The 22,265-nt window shown below is 38.7% G+C and overlaps 1 protein-coding gene across 1 annotated transcript in view; it reads left to right on the top strand.

Annotated features, from left to right (window-relative positions):
• The window catches only part of PRPF40A (pre-mRNA processing factor 40 homolog A), a 30,410-nt gene extending 10,682 nt beyond the window's left edge, over positions 1 to 19,728 (top strand). The window contains exons 6-26 of the mRNA XM_079993285.1: positions 1,093 to 1,170; positions 1,268 to 1,378; positions 1,751 to 1,871; positions 2,498 to 2,522; positions 4,517 to 4,807; positions 6,264 to 6,372; positions 7,818 to 7,882; positions 8,305 to 8,469; positions 9,189 to 9,297; positions 9,701 to 9,851; positions 11,050 to 11,183; positions 11,688 to 11,802; positions 11,950 to 12,041; positions 12,184 to 12,300; positions 12,981 to 13,118; positions 13,967 to 14,062; positions 15,133 to 15,219; positions 15,308 to 15,404; positions 15,499 to 15,560; positions 16,253 to 16,381; positions 18,403 to 19,728. Of these exons, the coding sequence (XP_079849411.1) occupies positions 1,093 to 1,170; positions 1,268 to 1,378; positions 1,751 to 1,871; positions 2,498 to 2,522; positions 4,517 to 4,807; positions 6,264 to 6,372; positions 7,818 to 7,882; positions 8,305 to 8,469; positions 9,189 to 9,297; positions 9,701 to 9,851; positions 11,050 to 11,183; positions 11,688 to 11,802; positions 11,950 to 12,041; positions 12,184 to 12,300; positions 12,981 to 13,118; positions 13,967 to 14,062; positions 15,133 to 15,219; positions 15,308 to 15,404; positions 15,499 to 15,560; positions 16,253 to 16,381; positions 18,403 to 18,495 (2,385 nt within the window). The 3' untranslated portion in view covers positions 18,496 to 19,728. The remainder of the gene's footprint in view (positions 1 to 1,092; positions 1,171 to 1,267; positions 1,379 to 1,750; positions 1,872 to 2,497; positions 2,523 to 4,516; positions 4,808 to 6,263; positions 6,373 to 7,817; positions 7,883 to 8,304; positions 8,470 to 9,188; positions 9,298 to 9,700; positions 9,852 to 11,049; positions 11,184 to 11,687; positions 11,803 to 11,949; positions 12,042 to 12,183; positions 12,301 to 12,980; positions 13,119 to 13,966; positions 14,063 to 15,132; positions 15,220 to 15,307; positions 15,405 to 15,498; positions 15,561 to 16,252; positions 16,382 to 18,402) is intronic.
• The last annotated feature ends 2,537 nt before the right edge of the window (positions 19,729 to 22,265 follow it).

Raw genomic sequence — 22,265 nt, 5'->3', positions numbered from 1 at the left:
ATCATTTACTCTGGATGCTAATAAACTAGTTTTGAAAGCACAGCTCCCAAAATCAGCCCATAGGGGACTCCTTCCATTCATAGAACTGCCCATTTATTCCTACTTTCTGCTTCCTGCTACTAAACAATATGTGATCCACAAGAAGAGATCTCTTCTAAATCCATGACATCTAAGCTTATTCAGAAAGCTTTGGCGAGGTATCTTGTTGAAACCTTTTTGAAAGTCCAAGTACACAATGACAATCGGTTCACCTGTATCTATAATGTGCTCTTAAAGAACTCATAATATGTTCGTGAGACAACTTGCTGAGAACAGAAATAGATGCTTTTGAATTGTTACTGGGTATGGTGGGGGAGGTTTTTAACATCTTTCTGAAACTGCTGGGAGCTCTGTCTCTGTGTTTCCTATGAATTGGGAGAGAAGGTTGATGGCTATGGACTAGTAAATTAAATCTGAATTCTGAAAAGACAGGTGCTATATCTTCAGAGCTTATGTGTCTGGAAAGTGGGGAGATGGTGTGTTCTGGAGGAGGTGAACTCCCCTGGAAGGAGCTGTCACTGGATGCCACCATACCTGCAGCATTCTAAGCTTCCCATTGACCTGATCAAGCAGTCTCTTTGTATGTTCTTATCACAGACTGCTCCTGGAGATGTAGTGGCATCTGGTGAGCAGGAGACTTGGAGAGGGCAGCTAGGACTGCAGACTGAGGAACAGGAGTGCTAGATAGTGGTGGTCTTTGTAGAGTTGGTAGCTATCACTTCCCAGAAGATCCCTGGTTTGGAGAAGACGTCTGCTTCACCTGACTACAGATGTCAGGTGCAGATGAGTTTTGCCTGGACTTCACCTTTGCAGTTATTCTGGCGTGAGTCCTCTGACATTGGTTGGGAACGCTAATGCCACTCCTAGTAGTGAAGCCCAGAATTAATGAATCATGCATGGCTTAGCATTGCATCCGAATGGGACCATTTTACAGATTGGGGGTATGCTGTACTTATGGCTGTGTATTCTTCTGTTTGCAATCTTACATTGTTTTAAAGAAAAAGTAAGCTGCTATATTTTCTTCAGAAGTGTGCTTTCCTCTTTAATATTTAGCCTACACCTCCAGTAGTTTGTACAGTGCAGCAAGTCACCCCGGCCAACAGCTCTGCGAATGAGGAACCTTCCAAACAGGTATCAATTTACCCCTGTAGACATTTTTGTGGTACTTTGTCTTGCACTTCCTAGACATGTTGCAGAATTTATTGATACGAAGCTTTGTTTTTCATAGAAATCTATGTGGTCAGAGCATAAGTCACCAGATGGAAGAACATACTACTATAATACTGAAACAAAGCAGTCTACCTGGGAGAAACCAGATGATCTCAAAACACCTGCAGAGGTAAAATAAACAAATTGAGAAGAGTCTATTTAATTGACCATGTTTTCAGTGAGTATAAAATGCCTTTTATCACTGGAGTGTGTGCCAGTTTTCCTTTCCAGCTGCAGCCATTCGTCCCACATTGAATCCTACTCTGGAGAGTTGCCTAAACTTCAGGATTAGCTTTTTGAGGGGCTGCAGTGGGAAGAGGGTGCCCCAAAAGCTCCATTACAGGCATGGTATTTCACGTGCAGCCCTTTATATTTTGTCCTTTGTTTCTTTTGATATGGCTTTGCATGCCTCTCCTTTGATTTTATAGGCATTTTTAATATATGGCGTGTCATATTACGGAATGATTTTTAAAACGTTTTTTCTAAACATTCTGTTCTCTAGCAAATGTTGTCAAAATGTCCGTGGAAGGAATATAAGTCTGATTCTGGAAAGCCTTACTACTACAATTCCCAAACAAAAGAGTCACGCTGGGCAAAACCCAAGGAACTTGAAGATCTTGAAGGTAAATTTTGTGGGACCTTTTTTTCTGTCTTGATTTATAGCTAGCACCTATTGGGTATAATCCAGGACTTGGCTAACCTGTGGCCTTCCTGATGTTGTTCAGCTTCCATCAACCACAACCATCATCGCCAAAATGATGGTGGATGTTGTCATGCCGCAACTTCTGGAGAGCCAAAGGTTGAAATCCTGGCATACACCGTATTCTCTGGGTAGCAGAGATAACTCTAGTCTTTGAAGTCAGGATTGGATGCTATTATATAATGAAACTGTCCCTAATCTAATAAATGTCTTTATTGGGGGAGGAAAAGGGAGAATATGTTGGCTAAGCTGTCATGGACAAAGACGAAAATAGCATAATTGACCACAATAGCTATTGCGGAATCACTTGAAAGAGCAGCTGTCACCCAGTAGTAGTAGCTTCCTTCAGTAATTTTTAAGTGAGAGAATTGTTGCCTCTATTCCCAAGTTCCACGCAGACGCCACAGTCTTACTTTGCAGCTCAATATTTTGATACAATTTATTGTATTTCGATCAGTTTAGTACTTGTCTTAACATACTTTATCTTCTAATATGCACTTTTATTCAACTTATAAATAAATCTGACAACAATTTATTTCTTTTGTGCAGCAATGATTAAAGCTGAAGAAAACAGGTATGTTTGAAAATATTTTACTCGAGAAAAATTCCATGAGTTGGGACTTTTAAAAGAAGGGTGGTATCAATACAACTATATTTACACTAGCTGTGGGTAGAACAGACTTCCACTTGCACACTAAACTTCACCTTCCTCTGCTTGGCTGCCTCCACATGCATTATTGCATTGGGTGGTGGTGGTGGTGGTGGTGGTTGTTGCCGCCTTAAACACATTTTATTTCAGAATCTTCTGAGTTTCTTAGTGGTGAAACATATTGTTGTTTAGTCATTTAGTCATGTCCGACTCTTCGTGACCCCATGGACCAGAGCAGCCCAGGCACTCCTGTCTTCCACTGCCTCCCGCAATTTGGTCAAACTCATGTTGGTAGCTTCGAGAACACTGTCCAATGATCTCATCCTCTGTCGTCCCCTTCTCCTTGTGCCCTCCATCTTTCCCAGCATCAGGGTCTTTTCCAGGGAGTCTTCTCTTCTCATGAGGTGGCCAAAGTATTGGAGCCTCAGCTTCAGGATTTGTCCTTCTAGTGAGCACTCAGGGCTTATTTCCTTCAGAATGGATAGGTTTGATCTTCTTGCAGTCCATGGGACTCTCAAGAGTCTCCTCCAGCGCCAGAATTCAAAAGCATCAATTCTTCGGCAATCAGCCTTCATTATGGTCCAGCTCTCACTTCCATACATCACTACTGGGAAAACCATAGCTTTTAACTATACAGACCTTTGTCGGCAAGGTGATGCCTCTGCTTTTTAAGATGCTGCCTTGGTTTGTCATTGCTTTTCTCCCAAGAAGCAGGCGTCTTTTAATTTTGTGACTGCTGTCACCATCTGCAGTGATCATGGAGCCCAAGAAAGTAAAATCTCTCACTGCCTCCATTTCTTCCCCTTCTATTTGCCAGGAGGTGATGGGACCAGTGGCCCTGATCTTAGTTTTTTTTATCTTGAGCTTCAGACCATATTTTGCGCTCTCCTCTTTCACCCTCATTAAAAGGTTCTTCAATTCTTCCTCACTTTCTGCCATTCATCCAGCCCAGCCTTTCACATGATGAATTCTGCATATAAGTTTAAATAAGCAGGGAGACAATATACAGCCTTGTCTTACGCCTTTCCCACTTTTGAACCAATCAGTTGTTCCATATCCAGTTCTAACTATAGCTTCTTGTCCCACATAGAGATTTCTCAGGAGAAAGATGAGGTGATCAGGCACTCCCATTTCTTTAAGAACTTGCCATAGTTTGCTGTGTTCAACACAGTCAAATGCTTTTGCGTAGTCAATGAAGCAGAAGTAGATGTTTTTCTGGAACTCTCTAGCTTTCTCCATAATCCAGCGCATGTTTGCAATTTGGTCTCTGGTTCCTCTGCCCCTTCGAAATCCAGCTTGCACTTCTGGGAGTTCTCGGTCCACATACTGCTTAAGGGTGAAACATATACATTGCCTAATAGAGGAGGGGGATTTGGGAACATATGGACATAGTTGTTCACTTCGCCTTTTCTTTCAAACAAATTGCAGAACTGGCTTTTTTTAATTAGCATGGCAAATTAAGCTAACTATTAGTCTTCAGCACTGCATTCTGCAAACCTAGAAGTCTGCAGTTTTTTTCATAATGTGTAAGTTTACATTGGACAGTTGGAACCAGTAATCTGAAAGCCATATACATCAGACCCTACCTTATGGAACTCTACCATTAGAGAGCTGGCAGGAACTATCCTTCCATTCATTCTTTTCCTGAAAACTATGTTGTTTAGGCTGGCCAATTGCACTCTAGAAGATTTAATGATGTTTTTTTTATGCTGATTCTATGCTCCTTGAATTTTTAAAATGAAAGTATGTATTATAAATATATAATTAAAGACATAAACCACAATCCAGTAAGAAGGTTGTAGGCTGCCAAAATCTGAAGAGAAATTGGATTTCCCCCAGAATAATTCTCAATGATAAATGCATTGTTCCTGTGATTGGCAGGGTTATTAACACATATATGATGTCTGCTGTTTATGTAGCGGTAAACCAGAGGAATCTGTTCCAACATCGTCTGCAGTCGCACCAGGGGTTACAAATGCTGCAGCCATTGTTCCTGAAGCTCCTATAGCTGCCCCAGCAGTCCCTGCTGCTCCAGCTGTTGCATCAGCTCCGGAAACCGAGCCTTCCACTGTTGCTACTGTTATAGAAAATGAAAGGGTCACTGCTACAGCTGATGAGCAGGTACAGCCAGCTGCTCCTGTTGTACAGGAACAGACTGCAGAAGTTGTGACAAACTCTGTCGAAGAAGCTCCTAAACAGGAATCCTCAGAGTAAGTAATGCTATGTCTAGTTGGTGTGCACTAATCTCTATTTTTTTTCAAGACAGTACTTGGGGTGGGGAATTGGATTTGGCAAAAAAAAAAGTGGGGAATGCGAAAGGAAATAACTCTCCTCCCCACCTTTTTACTGGTTTTGAACTTGTGTGCCTCACTCCCTTTTTTGTGCATGAATAGACTTGGTTAAAATAAGGGTTAGGAATTGTTTTGTACTCCATAGCAGATAGATGAGGAAATTAGTGGATACAGAGTCAACCCTCCCACTCCTTGGGAGCCTTCCTAGCAAATTTGGAGTGATTTCCCCTGTATATTAATCTTTCTTTCTCCATTCCTAAGTGGTATGTTGTATTGCCACTTATAAGAGGCAGAAGCACCTAGTTGATCTCCCTTCACATCCAGTGAGTGGAGGGAGATCAAGACTAGATGCGGAAGGCTTTCATGTGCATCCTGGGAAAGTGAAAAGGCTTGGCAAGCTGTGATAAGTATGAATGGACTTGACAGTGCCATGTCCAAGCCATTATTTTCTTCCTTTGCATATATATATGGGCAGTTCTGTGGAACAAAAGTTTTAGAACATGTTTAAGTATACTTTTAAAATACTATGAATAATGTAATGTGTAGTTTGGCCATTAGAAGGGTATATTTTATTAGAGTTGGGAAACTTCAGCCCAAGGGCTGTATTTCCCTCATAGCTAATCTTCCAGGCCATGCTACCTCTTCCCCATCCCCCCTCATCTCCACATTCATTCAAATCCAAACAAAAACATATATACACACAAAAATGTATTCATTTGCAAACTCATTTGAACATGCACCATACAGCACGTAGGCTGTGTAAACAGGCGCAAAGTGTAAAAATTAGTTCATGGATTGGGTTTTGAAAAGAAGTCAAGGGCATTTCATACATAACAGTCTTATTAACGCCTTATTAAATTGCCTTCAGCCTTTACCTGATTTGCAAGAAAACTAGCACATTACAGCAAACAGCTCTTTAAAATTACTGGTCTGATAACTACTGTCAGGTATGAAATTGCTTCTTCCTTCTCAGTGGAGAACCAATATATTTTTAGTTCTGAAGAAATCGGAACTACCCCATCCCACATAGGTCTAGAGGGTCTATCGACCCTCAAGAGCTCTTTTTTGTGTTTGGGGGGGGGGAGAGACAGGGAGTTGCATGGTTTGTAGTGGAAAGGAGGAGCCAGGAAAGCCCTGTTGCATGAGCAGTGATTTCCTTGATCTTTTAAGGATTTAACCCACTGGCTAGAAGCTGTCAGATAATGCTGTATCCTGGAACCACATTATGCCTGAAGTCTGTTGGGGTTCAATTGTGTATGCTGTCACTTCCGGGGAGACATTAGGTCTATTGTTTACAGTTCCCACTCTTAGTGTCTCTTACATTTAATTAGTACTGGTTTTTGCTAAAGCAGCATGCTGTTCTTTAAATCCATAGTGTTGCCGCCAAAAAGGACGAAGAAGATGCCCAGCCAGTTAAAAAGACCTACACATGGAATACAAAAGAAGAAGCTAAGCAAGCATTTAAAGAACTATTGAAAGAAAAGGTTTTTAAATTGAGTCAACTACTGTTTAAAATTTCAAGAATTGCAAATATACTTGAGTTGGGAGAATTGCTGATTTTGAAAGAAACTTTATGGAATAACATTCATACTGAAGTAAACATGGAAAGAATATTCTAGCCAAAATGCACTTGGTATAAACTTTCACATCATGCTCCAGTATTGGTGAAAAATTCTTACATTTGTTTAGGTCTTTTGCGGGGGGCAGTGGGACCAAAGAAGGAAAGACAAATGAAATTTTTATGTGAGAAGAGCATTCTGGTGGCACAACAGTTCCACATTTGCAGAATTGGCCGTTGGGGGGGGGGATGAAGAGAAGGAAAAACGGTTGTGTTTAAAAACTTCAATTACCGGTATCCGCTTACTCTTTGTAAATTCTCACTCTGAAGAGTCAGATGTTGCTTTATTAAGTGGTATTACATCCCAAATGTTACTAATGAAACATCACTGCAGAATCAAAAGGACAAAGCCCTATGTTTTTATTAGCTTACCACCCTATCAAAAAAAGTTAGAAAATAAGGAATGCAACACTAGCCATATTCACTCATGATAAGCCATAAACAAAGGCTAAATCATATACAAGCCAATCATGCATGCTTTGCTTCTCTTTACTAGCACTTGGGGGAAAGCAAATGACAAACCCTGGCTTAGTGCTATGTTTCAATCAGATTGTGGTTTGTTTCCTCTGTATGCTATAGGACGAAACAAAGCAGTCCAGACAGGTGTGTTAACAGTAATCTGATAACTATGTAAACAAACAAAAAAATTGTCCAGTAGTACCTTAGAGACCAACTAAGTTTGTTCTTGATACAAGATTTCTTGTGCATGCACACTTCTTCAGATACACTGAAACAGAAGTCACCAGACACTTCTATATAGTACTTCTGTTTCAGTGTATCTGAAGAAGTGTGCATGCACACGAAAGCTTATACCAAGAACAAACTTAGTTGGTCTCTAAGGTGCTACTGGACAATTTTTAATATATTTCAACTGCGTCAGACCAACACGGCTACCTACCTGAATATGTTAACTATGGTTTGCTTTCATGTACGAACTGATTGATGCACCATTTCTAGAAGTGTAAGTAAATTATGAGAAGGCTAAAAATACTCATGAATACAGAAAGTGTCTTGTGTACCAAATTTATCATTTCCTAGTTTTATGGTAGTTTATCATTTTTACAGGAAAAGCAAAGAAATATGACAGTCCTTTGTACAAATATTCTTTTATTTTTATAATAAAAACATACCAAGCAGAATATTTACCCACTTTTGCCACCAAATAATCTGAATCAGTACATTTGACAACTATGCCCCACTGCACAATTTAGATGCATCCATTCTTACCTTAGCTAGCATTCCTAAAGCTACCGTTGCACAAACAGAAGTACTGATTTGAGGACTTACATGATTTACTTCATGTCTTCATAGCGTGTGCCATCCAACGCCTCTTGGGAGCAAGCTATGAAAATGATAATTAACGATCCAAGATACAGGTATGCTGTTCCTATTTTCTTTTTAATCAACATGCTTTTAAGTACCGGTAGTTGTGTGTATAAACTGATGTTCTGACAGCTCAAGTGAGCTCATGGTTTGAATGTTGCCCTGATGTTCCTATTTTCTGATATATTTAATCTTTTTAAAATTGTGTAAGTTGTATGTTTTTCTTCGTATGCCACTTTGAGAAACATGTAAAAAAAAGTTATGTATATATTTTAAATAAATAAATAAATTTAACTTGTTTTTCTCCTGAACAGTTTTTTTAAAACTGGGTTGTTGTTGTTTTGAGGGGAAGCAATTGTGTACTAAGTACTTTGAAACTCTCTCCCTGTGTGCAGTGTTAAAAGGAATCTTCGTAAAAAGATCAATTGATACTGCATTTATCAATAAATTTATGGCTTTTTTCTTTAATTTGTAGTGCTTTGGCAAAACTAAGTGAGAAGAAGCAAGCATTTAATGCTTACAAGGTCCAGACAGAGAAAGAAGAAAAAGAAGAAGCAAGATTAAAATACAAAGAGGCAAAAGAATCTTTTCAGCGTTTCCTTGAGAACCACGAAAAGATGACATCCACTACCAGATACAAGTAAGATAAATCTAATGCATAATACTAGTTGTACAGTTCTAAATTTAAAACTTGAGCCTGGGTTGACTTAAGAGGGGAATGTGAATTAAAAAAACAACACTTTAAAATACTGTTTCAAATACTGTGCTATGGGGAATAACAATTTGTGCAAAGTCACTGTTGCAAGGTTATGTTCTCCAATTTCTACTTCTGCTGCCCATGCCTCCTTTCTGGTGCAGATTTATATGGAGGAGGAGGACTTGGCAGAAGTCTATTCCCTCCCCTTTTCTGTTGAGTGAAACTCCGACTCTGCAGCCATTTGAAAGTCTAGATCCAAACCATGGTTGCCTCTGCATTTGTACAAAGACTGCAGTGTGTGAGAAGTTGTCACTGAGACTGTTGGCAAAATATGTATTGGGAATGGATGCAAGCAAGGAAGGGATCCATTTAAAAATACAAAAACCTTTCATCCAAGCAATGGGAGAAAAGAAATGGCAGGAGCTGGAATACAACACATAGAACTTTTAAAAAAATCTAAATTGTTAACACATTAGTTCTTTTATTTTAGCTTTGCAAGCTGGAATGATTTTGTAATGTTAAACATGAGTTACGTATGATTACACATTTTATACTCTCTTGGTTATCACACATTTGGCAAGGATTGGGATGTTGACTGATCAGTGTGAAAGAGTGGGAGCAAAGTGATTTATAGAGCCTTTTTTCTTCCTATTTCTATACAGAAAAGCTGAACAAATGTTTGGAGAGATGGAAGTCTGGAATGCAATATCAGAACGTGATCGTCTTGAAATCTATGAAGATGTCCTATTCTTCTTATCAAAGAAAGAAAAGGTAATTTATTTCTTCAGATGGGGGGATTCACACCCACTTACTCCTCTTCCTCTTTTCTATAGGTAAATCTGTCTTCCTCTACATTTTAACAAATATCATGTCTTTTCCTTAATGTGGCACTACTTAATTTAGTTCCGAACAAAATAGAGCAAAAGCTTGATGTGGTGGTTACACCATAGGCATTTCTTGAAGATAGTCTTCTAGTCTATCCGGAATTATGCACGCATCCTGGCAATGAAATGTAGTGTGATGTCTCTTTCTTGTTCAGTGATGAAGTTATGCAGTTGCTTCAGACTGGCAGATTTGCTACAAAATGCCGCCTCTTAATAATCTGTTGGTAATGTTTGATACCAAACATTTTAGCAAAACAAATGACATTAAATGTATCATTTAACTTTTTCAGGAACAGGCCAAGCAGTTGAGGAAGAGGAACTGGGAGGCATTAAAAAACATCTTGGATAATATGGCTAATGTCACATACTGTACTACCTGGTCAGAGGCTCAGCAATATCTGATGGACAATCCTACCTTTGCAGAAGACGAGGAACTTCAGAGTAAGGAGACAGGGTTTAATCCACGTAGTGCTAAAGTTTCCCCCCTCTCCTTCCCCTCTGTGCCTCCTAAATCTGCTCCAGGCCTTCTTCCCACTCCGGAGCAGACTTGGGGACAGCATGACTTGTGCACTAGCACAAACATTTAGTTAAATACAACTCAAAATATCCTGTTTCCTTTATTGTTGGAATATGATCTTAGTGATGATCTGATGGCAACAGCAACTCGGATCTTTAACCTTCAATCTAGCTTGCTCCAGTTTAGAGGTGGTGTGCCTGATAAAACAGCATTGTTACCTTTGGCAGCCAAGATTTCCCAACTCACATTGCTCTTGGTGGAGAATGCAGGAGCCAGCACTGCACAGACTTTGATCCAATTCAGACCTAATCAGTTTATTTTCCTTTATATGGTTTAGCAGTATTTTTTGTTAATATTTTGTTTGGGGTGTGTGTGTGTGTGTGTATATTAGATAGATAGATAACATGAATATAAGCAAAGCATCTGGGTATCTTGGGTTTGGAAATCATTGAAAGCTCCTGTTACTTTAAAATCAAAAGCTTGTCATTGGTATAGCAGAAAGGAAGGAAGGGAGTGCATGTTTCTGAGGCTTGCTACAGATTGCTCTTGTAGTGAGAAATTGCCATTAAAAATGTTGGGGCAGGCAGGGATGTTGAAGGAGACTTGTCTGATGTCAGAAGCCTGCTGTACTCCTGGAGGCTCCCTGTGCACAAGTGGCTCCAATCTTCAGGCAGTTGCCCTCCAGAACTTGGATGCTGATGAGAATGATGTGGGGGTCGGGTTAGCACATTTGCCCCATGCCTGTTCCTTCCCCCCCCCCCTGATAATGTAACATCTAAAGAGGGGGCTATGGTTTCTTCTGAGACTTTATAAATCTTACATGAGAAACAAAGCAAAAGCTTTGCCAAAAGCACGAGCCAGATTTTTAAAAAATGGCTTACCTCAGCATTGGGGAAGATCCAGTTGTGTCAACAGGCACAAAAGGATTCTCCTTTCCTCTCAGCCCCCCTCACCTCCTCCCTGCTGAAGAAGATTTTTTTTTCCCCAGGGACAGGGGGCTGCTGTGGAGGAGGAGAGGAAGGGAAGTCATGTTTGTGCAAGCAGAAGATTGTGGCACAAGCAAATTACCACAGTTGGACCTTACCCTTCATTTTCTGAAATGTTTGTATGCTGCTTTTCTAGATATGGATAAGGAGGATGCATTGATTTGTTTCGAAGAGCACATAAGGGCTTTGGAAAAGGAGGAGGAGGAAGAAAAGCAGAAGGGATTGCTCAGGGAAAGACGACGGCAACGTAAAAACAGAGAATCTTTCCAGGTTAGTGACAAAATGAACTATTAGGTGTTGGGATAGGTTACCATCAATCTTGGTATTCTGTAAAGTGCAAATAATGAGTGTAGATAAATACTAAAAGATCTTGCAGGTCAACATTTTATGGCTTCACCATAGTCTGTTTTACCTGAAGAAAGTTTATTTTCGATTCATCATCTCCTGGCATGTCTGTCACAGTATGGCCCATGGTCAGGGATGATGGGAGTTGTAGTCCAGCATCATCAGGGAGCACAGGTTAGCCACCCCTACTCAAGACTGCAGTCCTAACTCCACTTAGCTGGTAGTAAGTGCCACTGAATTCAGTGAGACAATTTCTGAGTAGACATTATTAGTATTGCAGTCCTAGAGGTATGTTAGATGGTTTTCCATTTGATGTCCACATGCTATATTGTAGCATTCTACGGGGCAGTAAAAATGACAGGGCTGACTCATTTCCATTTTAATATACAGGATTGTGAGATTCCCCATTTTCTACTGTTTCCTTTGCAGATATTTTTGGATGAGCTGCATGAACATGGCCAGCTGCATTCAATGTCATCATGGATGGAGTTATATCCAACCATAAGTTCTGATATTCGATTTACTAACATGCTTGGTCAGCCTGGTAAGTATATTCTCTCATGCTTGTAGAAAATAAGATGGAGGTAATGCTTGTGCATTTTTGGTAGATAGAAGCAGGGTTACTAATGTAATAAGAAATGCAACTCTTGGGTAAGCAGGAGGTTTTGACCAATGTAGTTTCTTTCTTCAGGCTCAACAGCACTTGATCTCTTCAAGTTTTATGTTGAAGATCTGAAAGCACGCTACCATGATGAAAAAAAGATAATAAAAGACATCTTAAAGGTGAGGGGAAATGTAATTTTAGTTGCTGGGAGAAAACCAGTGTTTCCAATCCAAAATGAGTGGGTTTAGATACCTTGAGCTGGGAATCCACACTGTCATGTTGTAACATGAGTTTGTGCCATCAAAATTTGCTGTTTTGCAGGACAAAGGATTTGTAGTTGAAGTGAATACTACTTTTGAAGACTTTGTCACAGTCATCAGTTCAACTAAAAGAGCTACCACTTTAGATGCTGGAAATATCAAGCTAGCTTTCAATAGTGTAAGTTGGGCTTTTAAAAATCTAGAATATTTTTTAAAATCCTAATGTTAAGAAGACTTGATAAAATGTTTACAAGTCTGCAAATAAGTATGTAGTATCTGTATAGTCAAATGCTAGAATATAAACTTAATGATGATAGGTGGAAAAGTGTGGAATTGATGAGGCTGTTTAGACCTAAAAGCAAATCACAGTTGAGGAGCCTCAGGCTTGCATCCTTCCTCCTCCACTCAGATAAGTTTCAATCAAAGTTTAGTGGCAAACTATGATGTATCAGAATTTGCCCTGTTAGTCATTTATAGAATCCAAATCATGGGTGGTGCCAAATGTTGCATGAAAAGACCTCCACTCATGCAACATGACTTCCTCTTCTCCTTCCTACACACACACCCCAAATAAGCTCCAGATGATTGAGGGACTCCCCAGAGGGGATTCTGGAGGTGCTCAAGTGAAAAGAGAGGAAGGCAAAGTCCTACATAATGAGTGGGAAGTCTGTTCTACTCATGAATGGATCACATTAGGTTCAATCACATGATTTGGTGGTGCGTCTGAACCACCATTATATGTGACACATGCACAGCAAATAATGAGAAAAGTACTCCCTTGCAAAATGGGATTTGGTTGTTTTCCCTTTTTTCCATTGCCCTTACATTGATTGGTCACTTGGTTTTGTTTTGATGTAGCTGTTGGAAAAGGCAGAGGCTCGTGAACGTGAGAGAGAGAAAGAAGAAGCCCGCAAAATGAAACGGAAAGAGTCTGCTTTTAAGAGTATGCTAAAACAAGCAACCCCTCCAATTGAAATGGATGCAGTGTGGGAAGATGTAAGCATGTTCCATAGCATTTTGCAAGAGAATGTTGGTTACCCAGAAAACACTTTTCCCCCATTGTTAAATGAAGTGTGTGTTTGGGGGGGGGGTGTATAACTATCAAAAGTAATGAACAGCAGCAATAGACCTATAATACTTAAATGTATCGATCTAAGTACAATTTCCTGTAAATGAAATTAGAAAGACTGTAAATGGAATAATAAAATAGGTGAAGTGCTTGCAGGGAGATAAATTGAAGGATTTTAACTCAAGTGGTCATGGGGTGGGGCAGTGGGGTGTCTTCCCAGGAGGATGCAAAAAGGTCCCGTTTAAGAGCAGAGATAATAGATACATTTTGGAATGAAATGCACTTTTGAATGTTTTCTCACATTTAAAATTGTGGCATCAGATATTCCAAACATGGATCAGACAGGTTTTTATACACGGTACTCTTCTAGAAGTCAAGGAAGAATTAATCCCACTTGGCACAGTATGAATATTTGATGATTGGAAAAGCTTTGGATTATGTTCAGTGAGGATACTGGAAGGCATTTCTGAAGAAAATTGATGTGGGGTCTAAATTCTTAACCTTTATAAGCATCATACATAAAGCACCTCACGTTTCTATCTTTACCATGGGATCTTGGCTAAGATTCAGCTATGCTAAGAATATCAGCAGGAGTGTGTTTCATCATTATTTGATCTGGTTTTTATGAACACAATACTTTTAGCTAGTAGATTGTATTGAGCCGTAGTCTGATCTTTTTTTGGAAAAACAAAGTAATTTGTATGCAGAACATTTTTATTTTATAAATTGAAGTTGCTGGCTAAACCATATACATAATTCTTCTCTTATATATTAGATTCGGGAAAGGTTTGTGAAAGAACCAGCATTTGAAGACATCACTCTAGAATCAGAAAGAAAAAGAATATTCAAAGATTTCATTTATTTACTAGAGGTAACGATACTATGATAAGAGCATTGTCTGATAGATTTGAAACAGATTTTTAAAAACTTAACTTATTGAACTGATCCCCTACAATAGAATTGGAGAACCTTTTCTTCCTGTATCTCTTAGTGAAAATCTGTTGGCGCCTGCATGCAAGTGGTGGGTGGGAGCCAGAGCCAAAAGTTGGTGAGGCATTCCCTTTTCTCTCTCTTGTGGACACCCTTTCCCAATTTTTTCCTTGGACAACTCATGAACTAAAGCTGCCTTTCTCCAATCTGGTGCTCTCCAAAGGTTTTGGAGTACAAAAGGCCTTGCCCAGCTTGCTTATTAGAGTGAGCCGAAGGGGATTAGCTGGGGCAGGAGCAAGTTCCAGCCATCCTTAAGGGGGCATCACTGGACCAAGTTATTTATTTAACAACTATCACTGATTGGGGAATACTGTGGCAAGGTGCTTGAAAGGGTGATGACAGCCCAGCTTGGATCAATTTCATTCTGGCTTCATCTGGGGTCCAAATAACAGAAGGATGCTGTCGCTAAAATATTTAGCAGTAGGTGTCAGCATTTGCCTGGACACAAAATACTATTGAAAGCATAGCTTTGTAGAATATATTTATGGGGACATTAGCTTCCTGTCTGAGAGTGATCTGTAATTAATTTTAACGGTTGGCATCTTTTTCATTCGATTCTATTTTTAATAACCTAAACACTGGTAGTGTTTCCATCATCAGGAAGGATTACATGAAGATGTCAGCCCTCCCACTGTTGGAACTGCTCTTTAAATGTTGTAATTCATACCTCCCAAACATCTTTCTTTGCAAGAAGTATCCTGTGTTTCCAAAATCTCATTTGCTGTTAAGAAGATGGAAGAGTATGAACAAGTGTGGCTTTGCAAAACCAGTAAAAGCCAGTGTCCAAAAAGGCATGCAGTGCAGTTTCAAAATAAAAGTATATAGAGGAAGTATTTCAGAATAGAGACTTAAAGAGATACACTATACATACTGTATTTGTGTAGCAAAAACTTTAACAAAACGCATGCTTACTCTTTCAAATGAGTAATTTTTATTCTTTCAATGCTGCAGCATGAGTGTCAACACCATCATTCAAAGAACAAGAAGCATTCTAAAAAATCAAAAAAACATCACAGAAAAAGGTCTCGCTCTCGTTCGGTAAGGTAGAGCGCAGTATTCAGTTGGTTCTTTTTACCACCCAGCCTTTAAAAACTAATGTTACATGTCAAATACTCTTGCTTTGAAGGGTTCAGAATCTGAGGATGATGACAGTCATTCAAAGAAAAAGAGGCAACGCTCAGACTCTCGATCAGTCTCCGAACGCTCCTCCAGCGCGGAATCTGGTACTTAAAAAAAAATCTTACCTAACAAAATAGAGATATAGCAGTTATCAACTTAAATAATCCTGATACCTATTTAATTCTAATGCATTAATAGAGAGAAGCTACAAGAAATCAAAGAAACACAAAAAGAAGAACAAAAAGAGGAGACACAAGTCTGTGAGTATACCTCAGTTTGGCACTGTTCTCCCCTCACCCCACTCAATTTCTTGTATCTATCTGTGAAACGAAGAATTAAGGCACACTTAATAAAATTGAACAACAGTTTGCTATTTTATTATTTGTATGTGAATTGTGTGACTGTACATTTGGTACAGCCATTTTTTTCTTTTAAAAAAATCCCTTAAAAGTAGTAGTTGTCTTCCTTCCTAACTGAATTCTTGAAAGTTAAAGCATTCTGTATCACTGAAGTTTCCTGTCCTGAAAGCTCACAAGCTGCCAGATACTTCTCCTGAGCCAGAAAGTCTGAATCCAGTTTGTTGTGCTTCACTTGCACATAATTTCTCTGCTATGAATATGATGTACAGTTAGAAGCCTTGCAGGTAGACAAGTCCCCCCCCCCCATACCAGTTAAGACTTGCAGCCAGTTGGCATGAGTAGGAGCTAGGTTAAGTCTCTTTAAATGTTCAGTCATGATTTTGAAAGTTAATATTTTGAACATGGAAGACTCAGGTTGAAATTCCTGCCTGTCTTCACCAGACTGTTGTGTGGTAATGAGAATTGATTGAAACACAGACTTGGGATATAGAAAGACACTTGTGGAACTAGAGGTAGATTCCCATTGGCCCCACCCTTCTACAGTGTATTTTCTGTGCATCCTTGATTTATACTGTTTATCTTACTCTGTACAGGATTCTCCAGAATCAGATGTGGATCGAGAAAAAGACAAAAAGGAGAGAGAAAATGAAAAGGAAAGAAGTAGGCAAAGATCTGAATCTAAGCATAAATCACCTCCTAAAAAGCGACCTGGCAAAGATTCTGTGAGTTTGCTTGGCTTTATTGTGTTAACTATCTTACCAGTAGATTAGTGGTTGTGTGGTCTAAAGGTGGAAGGATCTGCTATTTCTGATCGGTGTCACTGTTGCTTGTTTTTTTACCCATAATAGTTATGCTGCAATTTTTTAAAAAACCTGGCGCCCTCCAGATGATGTTGGATGCCAATCATCCCAGCCAGCATGGCCAGTCATCTGCAGTGATGGGAGCTATATTCCATTATCTGGACAGCCACAGATGTATTTTGATACATATAAGCTGCCAAAGCTATCACAACATTTGGAAAAGAACAAATTGGTGGATAACTGATACACACATTGGCCCAAGAGGTCATTTTGTATAGCTGTAGTTTTGTTTTGGCCTTTCAAGTTTATATCCTTCCTTTAAACACCAAGCTTGTATAAGGAAGCATGGACTAAAGTGTAACATTATATCTTCTCTTCATCCACAAAATTTCCTGAGAGCTTATTAGCTGTAGCTGAAGACCTAAATGCTAGAATTTAATGATCCGCATTTAAGTTTTGCTGGCTTCTGCCTGGCCCAATTACAATATAGATTATTGGCTCTGCTAATTCTCAATAGAGTGGCAACTATAGATCATAATGGCTTAATGGGACTAAGTTATTGTGGTTCAAGCATAACAAACTATTGTTTGGTCTCCAGAACTGTTTCTAGCTAATACACATCTCTTGTACAGTGGTACCTCGGGTTAAGAACTTAATTCGTTCCGGAGGTCCGTTCTTAACCTGAAACTGTTCTTAACCTGAAGCACCACTTTAGCTAATGGGGCCTCCCGCTGCAGCCGCACCACCACCGCACAATTTCTGTTCTTATCCTGAAGCAAAGTTCTTAACCCGAGGTAATATTTCTGGGTTAGCAGAGTCTGTAACCAGAAGCGTATGTAACCTGAAGCGTATGTAACCCAAGGTACCACTGTATAAGCCTTAGAATTTACAGTGACCACCAGCCACTGATACTATATGTATTTACTCAAGGTGGTGATGTGTAGTTAACTCAGTACCTTCAAGTTAACAGTACTATTGAAAATCCACTGAGAACAGCAAAACGATCAAGCCACTTCAGTGGCTTGGCTTTGCACTAAGCTGAACTCTGTTCTGGAAGTCCAGTTAGGGTTTAGAATACAGTATGAGCAATTCCCCTTCCTCCCTGCGATTACTGAGGCATCTGATGAGTATATCCAACTCCTTTTTGAAGATTTAACACTAGGATTTAGCCCCCTAGACCTAAATCACTTTGGGCATAGCTTTTCTGTGAAGAAGGCACTAAGAGACTCCCATGTTTATTCGGAGTTCAGATTGTTACTTTCAACTTCAGAAAGATCAGATTCCTCAAGCACCTTTTGTTCAGACACTAGTTATATCAACATTTTACAGTGGTGCCCCGCAAGACGAATGCCTCGCAAGACGAAAAACCCGCTAGACGAAAGGGTTTTCCGTTTTTTGAGGTGCTCCGCAAGACGAATTTCCCTATGGGCTTGCTTTGCAAGACGAAAACGTCTTGCGAGTTTGCTTTGACTTACTGAATGTGGATTAAAAGGGCAGAATATAACTTTAGATAACATTGCCGTAGCATCGTAACCTGGAAGAGTGCATCCTTCTCCTTTGTTCTCAGTACGTTGTTCACCACTAAAGTTACTGTCTGCCTGGAAGTGTGACTACACAGTGTCCTTGATCAATTTTGACTTTTCTTGAGGGAGCAGTGTCAGCCAGTCAAATGAAAAAGTAATTAAAAAATATATATTGGGTGCACTTAAAAGTAGTTATTTGAATTTGGTCAGTAAATAGGCCTGAGGCCTGTAATTTACCAGTGGTGCTAAAATCGTATAGTTTGAGAGTTTCAAGTGATTTTTAGTATGAAATCTTAGGTTGTCTAGTGATGGCCAAACTGCAGTTCTTAATAAATACTGAAATGTTCAAAATAACTACAATGACTGAATTCTAAACTGTGGGAAAGGGTATATTGATTATTTTTCATTGTCCTTTTTCAGGGTAATTGGGATACCTCTGGTAGTGAATTAAGTGAAGGTGAACTAGAAAAACAAAGGAGGACCCTCTTGGAACAACTGGATGAAGATCAATAAAAAGTATTTATACCAAATATGTTTACAATGTGATTTAATAAGAAATATAGATGATTCATTTCAGGAAATGGATTCCAATGTTCCATTGGCATAGCAATGGCTTTTCAGTTCTACTGCATAACTAAATATTTCAAATAATATCATTGTGTGCCTGGCAGCAAATTGTCAAAGACGGTGAACATTCAGAATTCAAGCTGAAGTTCTGCTTCTAATAAGCTAGGCAGCCTGTATATATACCCCATGCACCTTGGCATTCTTCAAAGAGCACATTAGGATGAACAGAAAATCTTTTTATTTTTGAGCCCTTTCAATAGCGGCTTGGAAAAGTACTTGAGCCTTTCGGGCCTCTTGTGTCTATAAAACAGCTCTTGCTATGAAAGCCTAAACTTGTTTTTCTTGTCAAATAAGGTCTGGGGGTGGGTAAGGGGTGCACATGTTCTGTTCAGAAAGATGCTCCTATAATTTTCTTGGGCTCCACTTCTGTTGGGTTTTTTTAATTACTTTTTTATTTTGCAAGTGGAGGGAAAGGAAAAAGAGAGGGGGAAATATTTTTTCTTCATTTATGGTAGTCCAGAATCCATTACTGGGTTTTTGTGTATTACCTTGCTGGCCAAAATGATGTTTTAGGTGGTTTCTATTGAATTTTGACTTTAGGTTGAAATGTATATCGAGTTTCACCCTGAGGTGAATTTTTAGTGTCAAGTTTTAAAACTGTGAAAAATAGATTAATTAATGGAAATCCTAATAGGCCCTTAATTTTCAAGGCTGTAAGGTATGCTGATGTAATAACATAGCTGCCATTTTTTATTAGAAAAGAACCTGGTATATGTACAAAGAAAAAAACCAAATTGGCAAAGGGTATTATTTCAGCATTAATCTTAATGTTACAGAAAATAGCAAAATCAGACTAAATTGATGCAATATGTTGCCTTAAGGACTTCCGAAGAATGTACCACCAAGTTTTGGAAAGCAGTTGCAATACTCTTGTCTAGAAAAATCAATGTTAACGTAATACTTTTCTTTTGAAAGATGTTGACCTAATGTTGAAAACCTGGTCTCCTTTTATTCTGTTCTTTTTCCTTTGTACTGAATAGATTCTGACCAGCCTTTGATTAAAACTATCAGCCCTATACATTGAGGAGTATTGACTACTGTGGTACAGACTCTAAAATCTTTCTGATTTGAATATTTTTGTACATTTTTATCACTTATTAAACCTTGTCTTCTAGCGTGCACTAGTATTTTTTCTGTTTTTTAAAAATGCTCTGTACAGCCAACACATTACTGATCTCACACAGTGTTACTGGTTAAGTAAAGTACTCTAGTGTGGTGCTTCCTTTTTAATATATGTATAATCACAGCAACAAAAGAAAGGAGCTGTCAAAGATCTGTAACAGCACAGAAGTGGAATACTTAACAATATATAGTGGTGGTAATTCAAGATTGGCCTTTTTATTTGTGAATTTAGCCTCTACTATGCAAATTAAGAAATAAGGACAAATATAGCAGGCATGTTGTTATCCTTAGGTTTTACAGATTTCTATGGCGCTTGTGTAACAGTTTGCTCTACTTGCAAGTAAAAGGTTGGCTTCGCAGTACAGTGGCTTGGAACTGCCACTCCTATAAGGGAACTCTGCTGATTGGAGAGAAGCCATTTTCACTGATTTTTCCTTCTCTTCCCCCCTCCCCCAATTGATAGAGTATGGGGGGAAACATCAAACAGTACAGGGTTGTACACGATGCATTCTGAATACTCTCAGGCGCAACAAAATGAATCATCCCTCCTTTATGGTGATCACTTCTTAATGAAAAATTATTCATACTAATTTTGTCTAGTTATATAGCTTAAGGTAGAGTGCAGTGAAACGTCCAGGAAATTCCAGAGCAGTAAGTGTTGGGGAATGAGAATGTAAAATGCTATGACTTCCTGCTGTCATAGTGTTTGGGACTCTGCTTATACAAGAGAGTTTAAATATGTATTTTGTTAATGTTGAGGAGGCAAAGAAAAAAAAATTTGCATATTTGGCTTCCTGTTTGAGAAACTGCAAGTACGGTTAACTTGTTCATACCAATTGCATAGTTTGCCGTACATGGATTGGTAGCGCATCATGTTTCACACTCAGCTACATACTGGTGTAGAGGTGGGAAAGTTTCACAGTACTTAAAACAGCTATGAAGGAATAGCAGTTTCCCCGCTCCGATGCAAGTGATATTTATGTAAAATATTTTCTTATTGCCGCCTTGCATAATTTACATGAAGAGACATGTTTCTAAGTAAACATTACTTTTTAAAGCGTTGTCTTTATTTTTCCATTAAAAATAAAAAGCTTTAAGTATAAAGTTAGTTTCTTCATATTTCTGCAAACTGTCATGCCCCATATCTTATTTGCTACAATCTGATTTCTTCTCTAGTTTGCATATCTTGTACATTTGAACTTTCCCCACTGCGTCTCAAAGAGAAACAACATACATATAAACTGCATCATTTGAAACTTCTTCAAATAGGTTTTGCCTAATGCAAATGTAAAGCAATGCAAATGGTTACATGGAGATCTTTCCAATTCTACAATTCTGAGTCTATGTAGTCCGCTCATCCCATCACTAGGTTACATTTTTCCAGCGTTTAATTTAAAAAGAGTTGTTTGCTCTTAACCTTATAGGAGAAAGTGCATGGTAATGAAGTTACCTGTTTATAGCTCATTACTACTACATTGTGGAAAAAGTCCAGTGCCAATAGGAACTCACGCCTACATGCAGCCCTCTCTGGTTCTTGTTTTAGCACAGCCCTGCTACTCTGCATAGTTCCATGGCCCCATATAGATCAGTCTGAGTAACAAGGAAAAGCTGTGGATCATTTGTAGTAGTGTAAATAGTTTATTCAATCATATGCCATGAACAGATCAGAAAAGTAACATGAACTGCTTTTATAAAACACCTATAATATTGCTAAGAAGCAGGTCTGTTACTAGATAAAATATTGAAGAGAACATGCCAATATTACAGCCCATTGTTCCTTTCTAAATATTTTTAGCATACTGTGATTTCTCATAACTCCTTAAATTTTTGAATTATATTACCAAATGTTGTTTCCCCCAAACCTAAACATTCATCTTTCTGCGAAGGAAAATGGCACAATCGTGGCATGTTCTCTTTAACATGTCAAGTACACATTGCTGTAAATTGAGAGAACAATTGGCAGTTTGTTTAAAATAAACTTCTCTGTAAATAGTTAAGCAAATGTCAATGTAATAACTTTTGAGCCCCAAACTGTCCATTTAGTTAAATATAAAAAAACAAAACTATAAGTTAAAATAACATTCAGATTGTATAGCACAGGCTGATGCATTTTTAAACAATATTTACAATATTACCCCGAGGCTAGAGTGGGAATTAAAGAGAAGTGTAAAAACCATAAAAAGCACCAAATTTGTAGCAAAATATCTGTACATTTAGAAACATTATCATATAACTACACATTATTAAAGGAATATGGGACCTTTACCAGTGGTTCACATAAGCACAACAAAAAAGAAAATAATTCAGTGGTTAAATACTATACAATAAATTTTACAATTAACAGTGATGCAGTGCTACCAGGAAAGGAAAGCTGTAAGCAAGATGTCCCTTAACTTTAGTCTGATTTTTGTCTTGGGAGAGAAAATCAAGTGCCCTGCCTTGTAAGCAATAGGTGGAGTTGGCAATGGCCGCTCTTGGTAATTAAAACTTTGCTTTAAATGTTTCAACTGGTTAAAATTTGAAATACAAGCACT

This window comes from Podarcis cretensis (genome assembly GCF_951804945.1).
Source record: "Podarcis cretensis genome assembly, chromosome: 1".
Taxonomy (NCBI): Eukaryota; Metazoa; Chordata; class Lepidosauria; order Squamata; family Lacertidae; genus Podarcis; species Podarcis cretensis.
The sequence above is the reverse complement of the archived record's forward strand: the minus strand, read 5'-3'. Positions and strand labels throughout refer to the sequence as shown.